Source organism: Peromyscus maniculatus, chromosome 11 (genome assembly GCF_049852395.1).
Source record: "Peromyscus maniculatus bairdii isolate BWxNUB_F1_BW_parent chromosome 11, HU_Pman_BW_mat_3.1, whole genome shotgun sequence".
NCBI lineage: Eukaryota > Metazoa > Chordata > Mammalia > Rodentia > Cricetidae > Peromyscus > Peromyscus maniculatus.
In genome coordinates, this window is record NC_134862.1 from 94,215,505 (window position 1) to 94,233,517 (window position 18,013).

The 18,013-nt window shown below is 46.1% G+C and overlaps 1 protein-coding gene across 3 annotated transcripts in view; it reads left to right on the top strand.

Moving 5' to 3' along the window:
* The window catches only part of Slc30a10 (solute carrier family 30 member 10), a 35,326-nt gene extending 18,545 nt beyond the window's left edge, over positions 1 to 16,781 (top strand). Inside the window, exons 1-4 of one of the 3 annotated variants that reach the window (XM_006972065.4) lie at positions 3,802 to 4,669; positions 5,392 to 5,469; positions 12,583 to 12,822; positions 14,142 to 16,781. In XM_006972065.4, the coding sequence (XP_006972127.1) occupies positions 4,051 to 4,669; positions 5,392 to 5,469; positions 12,583 to 12,822; positions 14,142 to 14,608 (1,404 nt within the window). In that variant the 5' untranslated portion in view covers positions 3,802 to 4,050 and the 3' untranslated portion in view covers positions 14,609 to 16,781. Of the gene's footprint in view, positions 1 to 3,801; positions 4,670 to 4,984; positions 5,168 to 5,391; positions 5,470 to 12,582; positions 12,823 to 14,141 lie in introns of those variants that run through there. The other 2 variants (XM_076548152.1, XM_076548151.1) reach the window with 2 other exon arrangements.
* Positions 16,782 to 18,013: the final 1,232 nt, after the last annotated feature.

The window sequence follows — 18,013 nt, forward strand, 5'->3', positions numbered from 1 at the left end:
GCTGGATTACAAAACTCAGCGGAGGGGTTACTCACGAACACTTACTTACCCATGGACCCTCCTTACGAACTTTCATTTCCCTTACGTGAGTCTCATGACAGCCCTATGAGTTAGATGCTGTGACAACTGTAACCCCAATGAGGAAGGAGATGTGAGGACCTTGTCCAGGTCACATTCACATGACTTGTAGCAAATACTAGAGGTCAGATTTAATTCGAAGTCAGCCCAACTCCAAAGACCATGATTGGTTGATTTATTTTTAATTTATATTTTCTCTCTCTCTCTCTCTCTCTCTCTCTCTCTCTCTCTCTCTCTCTCTCTCTCTCTCTCTCTCTCTTCACATGGGTGGAGGCCACGGTGCTCAGGTGGAGGTCAGAGAGGACAACTTGTGGGAGTTCTCTCCTTCCACCTTGTAGGTTTCCAGGATTGAACTTGGATTCATGAGGCTTGAGGCCAAATTCCTTTACCTGCTGAGCCATCTTACAAACTGCCTTATTTATTTTTAAAGTCACATTTTAAAACTGATATATAAAAACAAAATGCCAAGATGGAAAGAATTTTGAGTATAATCATCTCTGAATTTACAAACTGTAACGCATCAAGTTTGGGGCATTCAAAAAGGGAATTTGTAATCTCAGTACTGGGAGTCAAAGATAGGAAGATTGAGTTCGAAACCAGCCTGGGCTACACAGCAAGACCCTATCTCAAAGTAAAAACAAATGAAAATGCTATAAAACAAAAGGATTGAACCAGATCAATCTGGTATAAGTGAAGAAAATAAGCTTTGGGCATTCTACACCTAGGTCAGCGCTCACAACCTGTTATTTATAGATTGTGTAATCTTGGCCTGGTGACTTAAAAAACTCCAGGCTTCAACTTCTTTAGAAACAAAACAATTTGTAATAAAACATTATTTAATATGTTCACAATACTGCGTGAGGATACTGGGAGGTGGAATGAGATAACGCCTATAAAATGCTCAGTCCAGAGATACAAATCAGAGCTCAATAAATAAAAAGCTATTGAAACATTCATTGTAAGACGGCCTGTGTCTGTCAAGGAACTTAGGCCATATAATGGAAGTTAGTCAAAGCACTTTTCTGGGGGCTGGGGAGATGACCCAGTCAGCAATGTGCCTTCTGTGCAAGGGCGAGGACCCGAGTTCAATCCCAGCAACTACGTCAGAAGTGGGGCACATTCTGCACATCCTGTGACCTCAGTGGTGGAGCAGACAGGTGGATCTCCGCAGCTCCCAGCCAGCCAGCCTAGCTAATCATCAGGGAGTTTGGGGTTCAATGAGAGACTCTGTTCTCTCCCCACCCCCTGCCCCCCAAAGTGGGACTGATTAGGGAAGACAGCCTCAACCACACGAGTGTACATGTGCACACACATCTAATGCAAACATAATATGTACATAACATGCCACACACACATAACAGCGCCACATACACATCCCACTTTTCTACAGTACATTTTGTTGGAACACTTACCTCTCCTTATGGTCAGGAACTGGCTGAGGACAGGGACATCAGACATCTGTGACACCTCCTGGTCCTCAACCTCTGGCTTTTCTTAATGTATTGCTCCTGGGCCAGTGACACAGTTCTTATCTTCCCTTGGCTGGGAGAATGACTAACCAGGAGGCAGGAGAGATAGGTTTCTGCTGATTTCTTTTTTTCTCTCCCAGCTGTGAATGAACAAGAAATACAATCAGCCAGGAACACTTTAGCCCTGCCAGGTGAGTTACAAAGGGCCCACTCTCTCATCAGACAGTTGTTTTGTTCAGTGCTGGGGCTTGAACCCAGGGCCTTGCATGTGCTAGGCAAGTGCTCTGTCACTGAGCTGTACTCTCAGTCCCATTCTTGCGGTCATACATCAAATGTTTTGAGGACAGTGTAAGGTATATGCTGGGAAGAGTGCTTGGATGCATTTCTGGTTAGAGTAGCGTTTTATCTGCTGACCAATAGTGATTCTATTACATGTGTACTGCATGACTGCTAATCACACTAGCAATTATAATCCTAGCATTTGTTGAGTTCATACTGTATACTAGGTACTGTTACAAGCACTTTACACATCAGTTTGTTTAGTCCTTGCTATACAATCATCAATCCCACTTTACAGTAATGAAAACGGATCCAGATGATTAAGGAACTTGTTCAAAGCCTCTATAGCTTAAAATTTTTCATTGTCTATACCTTCTTAGTTCTTCTACATTATTGATAACTTTTTATTTAGTTATTTAGAGGATTTCCTCAAGTTCTCGTGTAGCGCTGTGTCTCCTGGAGATCTTTTTTATTCATTCGTTTGTTTATTTATTTATTTATTTAAAGACAAGCTCACAGTTGACTTGTCACAGTGGTCCACCTGCCCCAGCCTACCAAATATTGGGATTACAGGCTTGAGCCATCTGCCTGGGGTTTATCTAGTGATAAGGTAGGACCTTCAAATCGGGGATATTTTAATACCATTGATCGGAACCTTTAGAAAAAGATGGGAACATACTTTAAGATCAAGATAATGAGTGGAGCAGGAAGGCAGAATGTTACATAGGCAGCCCTGCTTAAACACAGTAGGCCACAAAAGAAAACCAAAAAAAGGGGGTTGGAAAGATGGTTCAGCAGACAAAGGTGTTTGGCACCAAGCCTGATGATCCGAGTTCGAGACTAACCACCACGGGGAAGGAGAGAGTCGAGTCCCAAAAGTTGTCCTCTGGCTTCCACTTGTGTAAGCTGTAGCAACAAATTTAACCCAAATTATTTCTAAGTTAAATGTTTTGCTAGTGGATTCCAGTCTCAAGCTAACCCTCTGGAACAGTAGAGTTAAGACCTGCGCTACTATGACTTGCTGGTGGCTTTGTTTTGCGGGAGGCACCGTATTCATCTTTCAAGCTCCAAACCGCTGCATTTTTCTTGGTGGGGTGGTGAAAGCTTATGGGGAGACACGGAGGAGGTTACCCTGCTTAGCCTTCAGACCTTCGTAAAATGAGAATGAGGCACAAGGTTCTCCACCCACCTCCCGCTGAAGTGACCAACAGCAACCTTTCCGAAGGAGCTGCTGTGTGGAATGTCCTGGACACGTTCCCTTTGAGTGACTGTCATTTGGAAGCGGGCCTCTTTGGAAGGAACAATTTGGGTCAATCAGTTGAACTAGGATCATCGGGTCATCTATGGAGTCAGTAGAAATTCTTTCCGGCATATTAGGAAAGGAGACTAAGCCTGGCTTCTTCGATGGCCAAGGGACTTGTATCTTCCACCGTGTCCAGGCCTTGGGGTGCTGCACCAGCTCTCCGCGCTTATGCTTACAGTGCTGTGGCAGCCATGCCCCCCGGGGCTGCCCACCTTTCGCTCCTCTGCAGAAAGATCAACATGGAGATCCCCCAAAGAGGAGAGGGGGAATACTATGCCATGAGGGAGTAACAGAACGGATCCTCACTTTGTGAAGAGGAAGAGAGGATAAAGAGCTTTGACGGTGGGCGCAGGATTGGGGGGGTTAAGTGAGGAATGAGATACCATTAACCAAAGGAAAAGCAGGAAACGCCTTGAAGGGCAATTGGCCCCACCAGCTCATATGGAATCTGCCCTGCAACTCGCGTCTGGGCACGTAGGCACGGGTGTGCAGTGATCACTCCCACTGCAGCCCAGGTCCTTATCAGCGGCATTCACAGATCTGTAGTGGCCCGGCGGCGTGGGGTTGGGGAGAGCTGGAGGAGGTGGGGGGGGACCATCCCGCCTCTCCGTGAGGGCGGAGGTGGGGATCTAAGAAGATTGGCACCCCGATGCGCCCCTCCTCCCGGCGGCTCTCCTCTCCAACCCAGTCCTAGAAGGAGACACAGGCCGGTGGCCACCTGCCAAGTCAGGCTTGGGCGGCGAGGGAGGAGGGGCAGGGGCCCCGGGAGGTGGCCTTTGCGATACCGGGGCCACTCCTGCCGACTCTGGCCGCGCGGGCGCGAGCTGGCTGTACAAAAGGCCCCGGCGGGGCAGGGCGGGCCTGCGGCGGGAGGTGGGCTCTAGACCCCCCACCTGTTGCGGGGCGCTGCGGGCTGCAGAGATGGGCCGCTACTCGGGCAAGACGTGCCGGCTGCTGTTCATGCTGGTGCTCACCGTGGCCTTCTTCGTGGCGGAGCTGGTGTCGGGGTACCTGGGCAACTCCATCGCGCTGCTCTCGGACTCGTTCAACATGCTGTCTGACCTGATCTCCCTGTGCGTGGGCCTGGGCTCGGGCTACATCGCGCGGCGTGGTACCCGCGGCTCCGGCGCCACCTACGGCTATGCTCGGGCGGAGGTGGTGGGCGCGCTCAGCAACGCGGTCTTCCTCACCGCGCTCTGCTTCACCATCTTCGTGGAGGCCGTGCTGCGCCTCGCGAGGCCCGAGCGCATCGACGATCCCGAGCTGGTGCTCATCGTGGGCACCCTGGGGCTGGCAGTCAACGTGGTGGGGCTGCTCATCTTCCAGGACTGCGGAGCCTGCTTTGCGGTCTGCACGCGGCGGCGGCGCCGGACCCGCCCTCCGCCACCGCCGCCCCAGGGGGACCCTTGCGGCGCTTTGGGGAGCCACCAAGGGGCTGCGGCAGCCACAGCCCCCGGCTCAGATGCAGTAGTGACTCTCCGGGGGGCCTCGGCCGGAAGAAAGCTGCAGGAGGGCGCGACCGTGTTCTCGAATGTAGCAGGTGCCTTTCAGTTGCATCCTTCCGGACTGGGACTGCTTTGTCCTTCCCTCCATCCTCCATCCTGCCCCAGGCATCTGGTCCCTTTTTCTCATCCACTCTCTCTTGCTCCTTTTGTTTCCTGACTGATTTAAAATAATAATAATAATAATAATAATAATAATAATAATAATAATAATCCTCTTCGTAGCCTGTTCTGCCCCTCTTGTAACTTAACTTTCCTTCCTCCCCTCCCTCCTCCTCTCCCTTCTTCCTTCTCGGCCTTCTTTCTCCCCCTCTCCCCCGTTTCTCCCTCCCTCCTTTCCTCCTTGACCCCGCAGTCCTTATCCGCTTCCCTCTCCTTGTGGCCGTATTGATCTTGGAAATCAATTCTTACTATTGGGCAATAGAGAGCACTCCCTACCCCTCCCCTCCCCGGTGCTATCTGGACTGTTTCCTCCCTTGACAAATCAATGTTAGGGCTCTCCTCTGCCCCTTGGGCGGTGTGGATTTGGGGGACAGGTGTGGGCTTATACTCGTCCCGTTTTAAATTTGAAAAGTGTGTGTGAAGTCCAAGGGTGGACCGCGGGCTTCCTCTGGGTTGACCCGTCTGGGCTAAGTGTGGGAGAGGTGGGCACTCCCGTAGGCTAAGAGGAATTGAAAATAACCAAACTGCATTTTGAGTTCACTGGTTCTTTTTGTTTGTAGAACTTATACACAACACAAGGTTTCTTCTTTGAATGCAGGTGATTCCCTGAACACCCAGAATGAGCCAGAGGAGACGACGAAAAAAGAGAAAAAGTCTGAAGCACTGAACATCAGAGGTAGGTTGTCTCTGGATTCGCTGCGGACCCTTTCCCGTAGTTCATGGCGCGCTGCAACGGTGACAGAAAGTCCTGCTTTAGTAAGGCAACAGTTTGTTGGAAAGTAGGTCAGTTACCTGCAGACTATGACCCTCTTCTCTTGCCTAATCATTGCATTGATTCTGAGGGAAAAACTAGTTGCTAATGATTTATCTTTGCTCTAATTAAGCCACGCCACAGCTGCCTGCTGCATGTTCTTCTGGGTTACACATATTATGTCATGTTCCACTGATCCCCACATGTCAGTGTCATGGTCTCCTAAATTCCACATAAAAGTGTTGCATCCCCCTGAGTATCAAAAATGAGTGTCCTCGTCTCCTGACCTCCACATTATCAGTGAATTGTTCTCCTGAGCTCGATATATGTATCATGTTCTCCTGATCCCACATATCAAGGATGTGTTCTCTTGACTTCCACATGTCATGTTATTCTCATATCCACACATGTAACATGTTCTCCTGATGTCCACACATCAATCACAGCATGTTCTCTTGACCTCCACATTATCAGTGAAATGTTCTGATCTCCACATGGGAATGCCATGTTCTCCTGATCCCCACATAGCAATACAATGTTCTCCTAAATGCTACATATATGTCATGATCTTCTTAAATCCACATATGTATCAAGTTCTCCTAATCCCTATACGTCAATATCATGTTCTACTGATCTCCATATATCAGTGTCATGTCTCCTGATGTCCACGTATGAGTGTCATGTTCTGCTGATCTTCACACATATGTCATGTTCTGCTGATCTTCACATATGTGTCTTGTTCTCCTGATTCCCATACATCAGCATCATGTTCTCATGAACTCTACCACTCAGGGACAGGTTGGTCTGATCTGATCTCCACACATCAATGTCACATGACTGCTATACTTGGTTTTCTACTTTCATGAATACTACTGACATACAATGCATCCTATTTATTTAAGAAGATGTGTGTGTGTGTGTGTGTGTGTGTGTGTGTGTGTGTGTGTGTGTGTGTGTGTTTTGCTGGGGATGGAACCCAGGGCCTTGTACATGTTAAACACATGTTGTACCTTTGGTCCATACCCAAAGCCCCATTGCAGCTTATTTTAACTGGCTATGATTTGTTTGTTTTGAGACAGGGTACTCTTATATAGCCATGGCTGGCCTGGTACTCAATATGTAGCACAGGTTGACCGTGAACTTGTGGCAATCCTCCTTTCTTAGCTCCCTCACTGCTGGAATTACAGCATATTTACCACTATGCTTGGTGTTGACTGTGATTTTGCTAAAGGTGGAAAAAAACAAACAAATCATAACCAGTTAAAATAAGCTGCAAGTCTAGCACTCATGTGACACTGATGTGTGGAGATCGGATGGGTACCAACTGTTGAGTCCTCTGTTCGTAGCAGGGTGTATGGGAGCCGCACCACAGCACTGTAGGTGTGTGCCACTGCAGGCAGCTGGGGGGGGGGCAGGGCAATCAGCCAGAGTCGCCAAACTAGGAAGTAGCAGAGGCTACCTCTCTCTTCCCCTGTAAGGCATCTTCCACTCACAGCCTCCCTGGAATCCTGCCCGTGTGGCAATGTTCTCCTGGGGCTGCCTGCTGCACTCACTCTCCTCCTCAGGAACCCCCTTCACTCCACAGTGTTCTCATCAAGAAACCCCCCCCTTCCCCAAAATGTCACCGACACACCCAGCTCAGAGTCTGGCCTGTGTGCCTTCACTCAGTGGGCGACTGTGACAGCAGCCAGGTACTACTGTACCTTTCAGAAAAGCTAGAAGAAAAGGCTTGGAATATATATACTTTTTAATTTTTACCGTAAAGAAAAGGAAAAGAAAGCAAGGTTCCGAGAACTAGATATTTGACTTAATATTGCATAGGATGCACATCTATCAGAATAGCACAGGGAGCTTGGCTTGGTGGTACGGAACCGTCACCTGAGCACTCCAGAAGCATGGACTGGAGGCCACCCCGACAATCTAGTCAGGACCTGTGTCAAAACAGATAAAGGGAAGAAATGACCAAAACCAACATTTCCCCCAAACAAGTCAAAACAGTCCTCAACATGTTCAATTTTTATTTTTCAGTTAAAATGAAACTTTTTCTTCCCATCTTGCCAGGGAACTGTGTTCTCAAGACAGTGGACACTCCTTCTTCACACTTTGTTTGACTAGGAAACAAGATGTTATCAGGTGGGGGCGAGGCTTTGTGGTAGGGTGTTCGCCTGGATTGTTGTAGATCCTGAGTTTATCCCAGCACTGAAGATACATTTTATGTGTATACAGAGAGACGAGGGGGTACATTTAGTGTTAATGATTTCAACAGTTGTGTTGTATTGTTGGTGCTGGGGCTTGAACCTATGGCTTTATGCATGCTCCATACATACTCTACACTTAGAATCTTTTCCCCATCCACAGCTTTTTTTTTAAAATCAGCTGAAGTTCATGATAATTTGGGCCCTAATTCTGCTTAGCAGAGTTTAGACACCATTAGGATGGACTGAAACAGAATAGAAAAGAGAAATACATCATAAGGATGGGATTTGTTTATTTTATTTTATTTATTTATTTATTTTTGCTTCAACTTGTATCTCCATGTGGGCTGGGATGCAACACAAAACTTTTAGTGTAGGCTGTGGGGACCAGAAGTGTGGGAGCCGCTGTTGTGTGGGATTCTCAGTGGCCAAGCGTGGGAAACCTGGGGTGGGAACCGGAGCTTGTGTAGGGCAGGATGCGGCAGCCCTCTATCCAGGCTTAGAGCCATCCATCCTCCCCTCATGCTCTGCTGTGGCCGTTCTCAAGAGATTCCCACTCTGTAGTCCAGGTTGGCCTTGCAGCTAGCTGGGGTTCTCCTTAAAGTCCTGAGTGCTGGGCTTAGAGAGCCAAGCTGCTGCTCCGGCTTTCCCCTCTGGCTGCATGTCTTTGAGCCTCCACTATCTGCCTCTAGGAAGTGAGGGTGTGACCCCCATTACATTTAAATGAGGCTGAGTCCTGAGATAGTGGCACTAAGAATGAGCAGGAGACAGTAGGTTTGTCCTCTTTGGACAGTGACATTTGGTCCTGTCACCAAGAAAGCAAAGGCTTCCTTAGTTTGTGTCAGGGGAACAGGTGGGTAGGGCAACCTTCTGGGAAGGTTCTGAATTTTCTTTCCTGTGGCTGGGGAAAGGGGCTGGGGAGGGTGGGAGACAGAGAGCTAGAAAGTGGGACTGTCTCCTGTATATATTGAATCAGTGTTCTGTTGCTTTAAGTAACCACTCCATAAAAAAAGGCATGGGGACAATGCCATTTACCAAGGGTGTCCCTCAGAGGCTAGGATGTGTGAGCAGCTCAATTCAAACACCTTCCGGGTCAGACTATTCAAGTCTCATCCATGAGCAAGCAATTAGCAATTGGAATCATTACCAGCTCTACTGAGTGAACATTTTGGATACCTGGGGTGACCAGGCAGACCTTCATTTACTATATATTTTCTTCTAGAACAGTCCTTTAACAACGACTATGTGCATTCAAATCACCCGGGCAATCTTGTTCAAATGCTCGCTTGGCTTTGGTGGTTGTGTGATCTTTGTCAAATGGCTTAGCTGTTCAGTGCCTCAATTGCCCCCTTTGTAGAGTGGAGAGGGAATCTCAGGTGGACCTTGAGGGGCGGGGCTCCCTCCTGCCTCTCCCTTTTCCTCTGGTTTCTGTTAGCACTGTTTGACACGTGGTTCTTTCCTGTGCCGTATGTTTTGCTGTTTCTATTTCTTCTAAGAGACTGTTTTCTTCAAGTTTAGCTCCTTCCTTCCCATGAGGACTGGCTTGCTGGTGGTGGTGGGTGGGTGGGCGTACTGGGTGTATTTTAATCCCACTATAAGCTCTCGAAGTTCATGCACCCTGACTAGAGTCCCCATCTAAATGCTCAAGCTTACTGGTTCTCTCGATGACTTCGTTGGCTGGTTTTGCTCCCTGTATTTCTGATCATATATAACAGAGATTCAGCACTCTATTTTATTTTACTGGGTCTTCTTTTTTAAAATATATATATATTATTTTACAATACCATTCAGTTCTACATATCAGCCATGGGTTCCCCTATTCTCCCCCCTCCCACCCCCTCCCCTTACCCCCAGCCCACCCTCCATTCCCACCTCCTCCAGGACAAGTCCTCCCCCGAGGACTGCGATCAACTTGGTAGACTCAGTCCAGGGAGGTCCAGTCCCTTCCTCCCAGACTGAGCCAAGTGTCCCTGCATAAGTTCCAGGTTTCAAACAGCCAACTCATGCAATGAGCACAGGACTTGGTCTCACTGCCTAGTTGCCTCCCAAACTGATCAAGCCAATCAACTGTTTCACCTATTCAGAGGGCCTGATCCAGCTGGGGGCCCCTCAGCCTTTGGTTCATAGTTCATGTGTTTCCATTCATTTGGCTATTTTTTTTAATAATTGAGTAAAACTGAAATTTATTATATGCCACAGTCGTCCTAGGGACCTCCGTGCTATATATATAGCCTCTATGGTTCTATGGGTTGTGGTCTGATTGTTCTTTATTTTATATCTAGAATCCACCAATGAGTGAGTACATACCATAACTGTCTTTCTGGGTTTGGGTTACCTCACTCAGGATGATTTTTTCTAGTTCCATCCATTTGCCTGCAAATTTCATGCTTTCATTGTTTTTCTCTGCTGAGTTTACTGGGTCTTCTTATCTAACCTTGGCTGGCCTGTGACTCACAGATATCTGTCTGCCTATGCTTCCACATTTCTGGAATTAAAGGCATGTTCCACCACACCCTCTTTTAGAGCCAAATACCCTGTGCCCAGCAGCACTGTTGGCCTGACACACCACCTACCTCCAACACTGTCTTGCTGGGGTCCCCACACTGTTTCTGTAAAGTATCAGGTGCTGGGTGGCCTTTTCTCCGCCTTTATGGCCTAGGCAGTTTCATAGTTTTTTAAATTTTTGTTCATGTTTTTCTGAGACAGGGTCTTAGTATATGGCCTAAAGAGGCCTGGAAGTCTCTTTGTAGCCCAGGCTGGCCTGAAAATCTCCATGTAGCCCAACCTGACCCTGAATTTTCTATCCTTCAGCCTCAGCCTTCTGGGTAGTTAGATTGTAGGTGAATACCATCATGCCCAGCCACAGGTAATCTTTTTAAAAAGTCATATTTATTTATTGCATGTATAATAAATATATGCATGCACATGTGCACATGTGTAGAGGTCAGAGGACGACTTGCAGGAGTCAGGTTGCTCCTTCTTTCTACCACGCCGGTCTGGGGGATCGAACTTCAGTCACCAGGCTTGGCAGCAGGGACCTTTGTCTCGGAAGCATCGGCACAGTCTGTTGACAGGTGTCCTTAATGTGAACCTGGTAATTTAAAGTTCTTGATTGGTGTGATTTTGTGGGGTGTGCTGGGTCATGTGAATGACACCCCTTTCTCAGATCTAGACAGGACCCATGTGAGACTGAGCCTGTTTCTAATAAGTTCTTCCGCTTCTGCTGCTGCTGGTGCTCTGATTTCGAGGAGCAAGATTCTGGTGTTCCTTTCAGGAACGCAAATACTTTGTGTCTCCATTTTTAATCCCTCTGGCCAGATTTTCACTGAATTTACTGAATTCTAACTTAATCCACAGCCCAGATCTTCTTTGCTGAAGATTGAAGACTTTCTGCAATTAATTGGCTGAGACCTTCAGAACATACAGCTTTAACCCTTACACACAGAGTTTTAATTTTACGTGATTGTGACAAATGGCTTTTTATTCAGAGGAAACTTCATCAGCATCCCTGCTGTTTAGACCTTCTTAAACTGAGCACCATGAAAAGGGGGAGTGGGTTGAGGGTTGAGGGGAGCCAGAGACCCAAAAGAACCACTCTTGATGTCCATAGTTCTGTCTGAAACTGTACCCCGGGGCAGAATGCTTGCCTGGCATGGGTGAGATGCTGGGTTCCACCCCCGACACTGTAACCATAAAAACATCAAGAAACAATGATGGGACCTCCATCATGCTGAGCTCATGAGGGACTCAGAGGGGAGCCCCACCCCATACCTGTCTCATGGACTGTAATAAGGATGCAAACTTTGAAACCAGGCACGGTGAGGCATGCCTCAGTCCCAGCACTGGGATGCCAAAGCTGGAAGATTTGGATTTGGAGGCCAGCTGGGGCTACACCATGAGACTTTTTCTCTAATACAAAATGAAACAAAAGTTTAAAAGAATTTAATGTCAGATGCGTGTCTGAAAGAACAACACATCATTTGCTCAGCTGTTTCCCATCATGATGCCCTTTGATGGGTGGTGGGGGATAGTGATGTGGCAGTATTGGCTGGTGATACAGTGAGTGACAGCTAGCCCAGGTTCTTCCCAGGTTGTTCCTCTTCCTGGGCTCTCTGGGTCCTGGGTTTATTTTTCTTTCTTTCTTTCTTTTTGATTAAAAAAATGTTTTTGAAGTTGGGTGGTGGCGGCACACACCTTTAATCCCAGCACTCGGGAGGCAGAGCCAGGCAGATCTCTGTGAGTTCAAGGCCAGCCTAGTCTACAGAGTGAGATTCAGGACAGGCACCAAAACTACACAGAGAAACCCTGTCTCAAAAAAAAATTTTTTTTGAAATTAAAATATAATTATATCATTTACCTTTAAAATCATTTTCATTACGTGTGTGTGTGTGTGTGTGTGTGTGTGTGAGAGAGAGAGAGAGAGAGAGAGAGAGAGAGAGAGAGAGAGAGAGAGCACAAATGTGTGGGTATGCATGTGGAAGTTAGAGGCCACAGGCCATCTTACTCTGCACGTGGGTCCTGGGAACCAACCCCAGGTAACAGGTGCCCCCATTAGCTTGAACCACCACATGGTCCTGGCCCGAAATTTTGCTTTCTGAGTCATTGCTATTGTTATTTTGTTTAAGATGGTCTCACTCTGTAGCCTAGGCTGTCCTCCTGCCTCAGCCTCCGAATGCTGAGATCATAGGTGTATATCACACACTGGGCTTGTTTTAAAAAGTTCTGACCTACTCAGTGCTCTAACAAAAAGCATCAGCGAACATCTGTGAGCTCAGATCACGGGTCATCATGTGGCTCCAACACTTGGCTCTGGGATTCACTGGTCTGCCTTCCTTCCTGACAGGTGTTCTCTTGCATGTGATGGGAGATGCCTTGGGGTCCGTGGTCGTGGTCATCACGGCCATCATATTCTATGTCCATCCCCTGAGACGCGAAGACCCGTGTAACTGGCAGTGCTACATTGACCCCAGCTTGACTGTTATCATGGTCATCATTATTTTGTCATCTGCTTTCCCACTGATCAAGGAGACTGCTGTCATCCTGTTGCAGATGGTCCCCAAAGGAGTTAACATGGAAGAGCTGAGTAAGTAGACTGCATGCGGATGGGTACCACCAACACTTTAACATCACTCGATCCAGAGGGTTATGATCACAGAGCATTGCTTGATTGGTGTTTTCTGAAGCACTCTAGATCTTCATGTGATGGGGGCATGCTTCATGTGTCTTGCAGACTGGGATGATAATTCACAGCTCCAAGAACCAAAGGTCCTTTGTAGTATGATTCTGAGAATGTAAAGATTGGCCAAAACGCACTGCTGGGCGGTTTGACCTCACGACAAGGATGCGTTTTAATTCTACTAAAGCCACTCTGCAAGACCTAGATTTTTTTTAACCCTCTTTTTTATATATACCTTTATACCTCCCCCACAAAAGATGAGTCATTCATGGTATAGATAATGCCTTTCAGTTAGTTGACATTCATGGGTTGGAAAGTTACTTGGTGGCAAATTACAATGTAAAAAGGCTGTGTTAAAGGGCCCTTCCTCAGTCTAGAGTGAAGTCTTCTTATTTTCTTTGCTCACATAGAAGTCAGAGTCTCCCCTCAGTTATGTGCCTCAGAGGTGAAAGGTTTCAGAGACTTTGAATATATGCTTAGAAGTAGCATTCTGGTAAGTGCTTATGATCCATGCTGCTAAACTAGCCCATCTTGCTGTCTGTCTGCCTGTCTGCCTATCTACCTGTCTGTCTATCTATCTATCATCTATCTACATACCTACCTATCTCTATCATCTATCTATTCATCTATTGATCTATCAATCAATTTCATCTACATATCTATTTATCTCTGTATCATCTACATATCTATTTATCATCTATCAATTACCTATTTATCTATCTATAATCTATGTATCTATGTATCTCCTATCTATCTGCCTATCTATCATCTATTTGTCTATGTATGTATGTATGCATGCATGCATGTATGTATGTATGTATGTATGATCTATCTATCTGTCTGTCTGTCTATCTAGCTATCTATCTAAACTGAGATAGAGTCTCCCTATGTTGACCTGACTGGCATGGAACTTGCTATGTAGAACAGGCTATCTTGGAACAGATTATGCACATGTAGATGTAGCCCAGGCTGCTTCAGAACTTACTGGTCTTGAACTTGCAGTCTTTTTGCCTCAGGCTCTTAAGTTACTTATAGGCTAACACTGTGTGGTGTAGAAAATCAGAGGGAAGGGTGGTTATGGGAAGATGAACCCTTGAGGGACAGTTCTTCTTCTGTGGGCTGTGATAAACACACAGCCTTGGTGGGCATGGTTAGTCATGCAGGCCCCTCTCAGGCTTCTATTCCAGCTCTCACTATTGGCTCTTGTCTGCTCCTGTCTGTTGTAGTGAGCAAGCTCTCTAGCGTGCCTGGAATTAGCAGTGTTCACGAAGTGCATATCTGGGAACTGATAAGTGGGAAGATCATCGCTACCCTGCATGTCAAGTACCAGAAGGGCGCGGAGTACCAGGATGCCAGCAGAAAAATCCGAGAGATCTTTCACCATGCTGGAATCCACAGTGTGACCGTCCAGTTCGAAATGGTGGACTTGAAGGAAGCCCTGGAGCAGAAGGACTTCTTGCTGACCTGCAGTGCCCCCTGCATCTCCCAGAGCTGTGCCAAGAAACTGTGCTGTCCTCCGGGGACGCTGCCACTGGCTCTCGTCAATGGCTGTGCAGAGCACAATGGTGGACCCCATCTAGATGCTCAGGAAGTGGCCATTGATATGGCTTCAGATGGCTGTCCGGGGGAACAGGGACAGACTCTTAGTAAGACTCAAGAGGAACATCATTATGAAAACAGTACTCATTTTTAGTGGGTTTCCACACAAAACCAGACTGACTGGACAGGCACTTTGGGTCGCCAGCTCTGCTTGTGGAAAGAGCTTTGTTGGTGTGTACCCTGTCAGTAGGGGTCAGATGTTTGGGATGTTCGTGGAACAAGCCTGCTGATTTTCATGCGGTCACCCCTTTCCATTACCCTGGGCGTCTCATGCTTCCCTGTGACAATTTTAGTGTGAACGTGGGTTTCCTCAAGCAGACTGCACTAGTGTGTGTATCAGGGATGTTGAAGGCTGGGACTCAGTAACTGTGGCACAGGACTGAAAGTCAGTCTTGTCTAGTGGTGCTGGGGAATTGAACAGAGGGCTCATGTGTGCTAAGGAACTGCTCTGTTACAGAGATGCACTATGGCCCTTGTTTTCAAACTGTTTAGAATTTCTAGCTGACTCTCAAATGAGCTCAAAGCTTAAATGAGTAGGAAAAAAATTGAGGCACATGAACTATATTTTCCTCTCTTCCCCTCAAAGATCATAAAAGATGGAAGTCGGCTATCTGTGGCACTTCAGAAATATATATTGTAGGTCCATTCTTGGACCATGAGAAACAGACACCTAATAAAAAATGCAAAATGCTTAGTTGTTAAGGTGGACAAACAGAAAGCCTCTTAAGACAGAAAATGCTCTCAACACATTAGAGGAGGTAGATTTTACTGGCGTGGAGGGGAAAGTGGGTTCTGGACCATCTCTTCATTCTGTGAGGTGTAAGGTGGCTACCGTTTACTTTCTGCTGAGAGCTAAGCTGAGCTGTGGTGTGTTGCTGATGTTTAATCATGTAACACATTCATTACACTCAGAAGTGTGGGGACAGACTTCTACTTTCTTATTTACTTATTTACCATTTCTGAGTGTCTCCAGGTAGGATTGTTGGCGCTTATTGTTCTGATAATGATTTTCTTGTCCAGATTTCCCCACAGTCTTCTCTTTACGATCACATTGATCCATGTAGTATTGACCAGGGGGAGATGAATATTCCAGGGACAGGAAAAATATTCATTCCTGCTTAATGAATAAGCTAGCCTGCCTTTGCTTTAATTAGGTATATTTTAAAGTATTTATTATAGTTGCCAACTAGTAACTGTATGGAAAAGTTGTATCCAATCGAGAAATGAAAAGTAATTTGATTGCTGCTTTTAATGTGTTTGATGGCACTTAGAGTTTTTTGTCTGTGACCCATGTTACCAAGTTCAAATAAATTGTTTATGATTTGATTCAGACACATAACGGAACTGTATTGGTAGGAGAAAGTGCAGAAATGTCTGTCATGTGTTTAACACCTTACCTTGTTTGGGCATCCTTGTTTAATCAAAGCCTCATAGGTATGACGTGGGATGCCTGACTGAGGGAGCCAGCATGGAGTTTGAGCAGCTCCAAAGCTGATGGAAAGTTATCTTGTCCTAGGCTGTCAGCTTTGGTCGTATTGAGAAACTACACAGGACTCATCAGAAGTGGGAATGGTCACAGAAATGGCACCCAGAGTTTTCAGTGCAAACACCATTTTAGAGAAACCGTCTTTCCTGGGTGTAGTGGCATATGCCTGTAGCCCCAGCTACTCAGGAAGTTGAGGAAGGAGAGTCACTTGAACCTGCGAGTCCAGGCAAAATAGTGAGACTCAGTTTTTGTTTGTTTGCTTGTTCTTTAGCTATTAGTCTTAAATTTGGAGGTTGTTGGGCAGCTATGGTCAGGAATATAGGAACTTCTTTGTTCCTTTTAAGTTGGTTAGATCAATCATCCTTAAGTAAATAGAAAACTATCTAAAACCTTTCTAATTACTAGAAGTTTTTGTGTTAGATATATGCACTTTATAAGCTGGGAGCAAAGACAAAATTTCTACTTTGGGCATCAAATGTAACAGACTAGTGGATTCCCTAGGAACCCAGCATGGTGATGTGTGAGCAAATTCCTCCACGTAAACACTGTTTAATGCCTTAGTTGAAGCCAAAATAGAAATTTGTCTCTTACTTAAAAATCTGAATTCATATCACTGCCTTATTATTAAAGGAGAAACTAAAATTTTACAGCTTTCCTGCTACTAGCTAAAGGAATGTATTCTAGTTTGCATGTAAATAACAATCTTTAATCTCTAAAGTATTTTTCTGGAAAGAAAATACATTTAATTCTGACATAATTAAACATAACCTGAGAAAATTGATCTTGATTGATGCTTGCATAGCAAATTATAGACAGAAGCCAGTATGATATATGGCTTTTTGAAGACAGCCAAAAGTGCATTTAATAATGTGCAAACAAGTCAAGAGGATGCAATGTTTCTGCTACATGATTGTATTCAACACCGCCAGCCCTGGATGTGTGGTATTTTTGCTTAGGGTTTCCTGGACCATTGATTGTCTTGTTTGTTTGTTTGTTTGTTTGTTTGTTTTACTTCTCTGAGGGCAGTGCATGATATTTTCCCCTCCTGAATCAGCAATCAGATATGCATCTGGTGGACAAGACAACACACTTTCTTTGAGCTTAGGCAAACGGTGACACTCAGTTCGTGTTCCTGCATGCTTAGGTTGCTCCTAGAACTCCGAGCTCCAGCCCTCCTGCCTGCTCTTCCTTCCATCCTGCTTGTCTTCTTCATTTCCCCCCTAACGTGGTGGTGACCAACCAATGTCAGGGCCTCCAAGGTTTCCAGGCATATGCTCGACTCTTGAGCTATAGCCCCAGCCTCACAGACTTTTTTTTTATAACATTCATTACACCCTCTGCGGGGCGTCAGGACTAGGTGTCCTGCGTGCCAACTTGTCCTCTATCCTTCGGGTATTTTCCTTGCTTTCCTGTCTTTGGTTCTCTATGGATAACACATCACTTCCTTCCAGCACTTCAGCACCAGTTATAGGAACCGATCCCTTTGTTTCATTTCCTATCTTCTAATCTCAGTTTTAAAAATTGGGATCTTTGTTTCTTGACACTTGGTTATTCAAACACCCACAGGGCTACCAATTGCCATTGTGCGTGTGTGTACACGCCCTATAAATTAGGCACTCCAAGATTCAATGGAGTGCATGTTTGTCTTTGTCAGGGTGTCTCCACCTTGACACGCTGGCATTTTGAGTTGGGTGTTTTAGACCATATTAGGTATTGCATGTTATTTAGTGGCAATATTGGCTTCTAATCCCAGATCCCAAATCATCTCCCCAACCTATGACAACTTAGAATTCCTCTAGACATTCCCTCCTACTTCTCAACTACTAGCTGTAACTGTGTTTGAACAGTATTGATGGACCCTTTCCCACCCCAAGTCCAACAATGTTTTTAGTATCATCCATTCCGCAGGATTCACTACCCTGTATCCCAGATTGGCCCCAAACTCTCCATCCCACAGCCTCAAGCTCCTGAATCCAGGGGTTAAAGGCATTCACCACCACACTTGGATTAGGA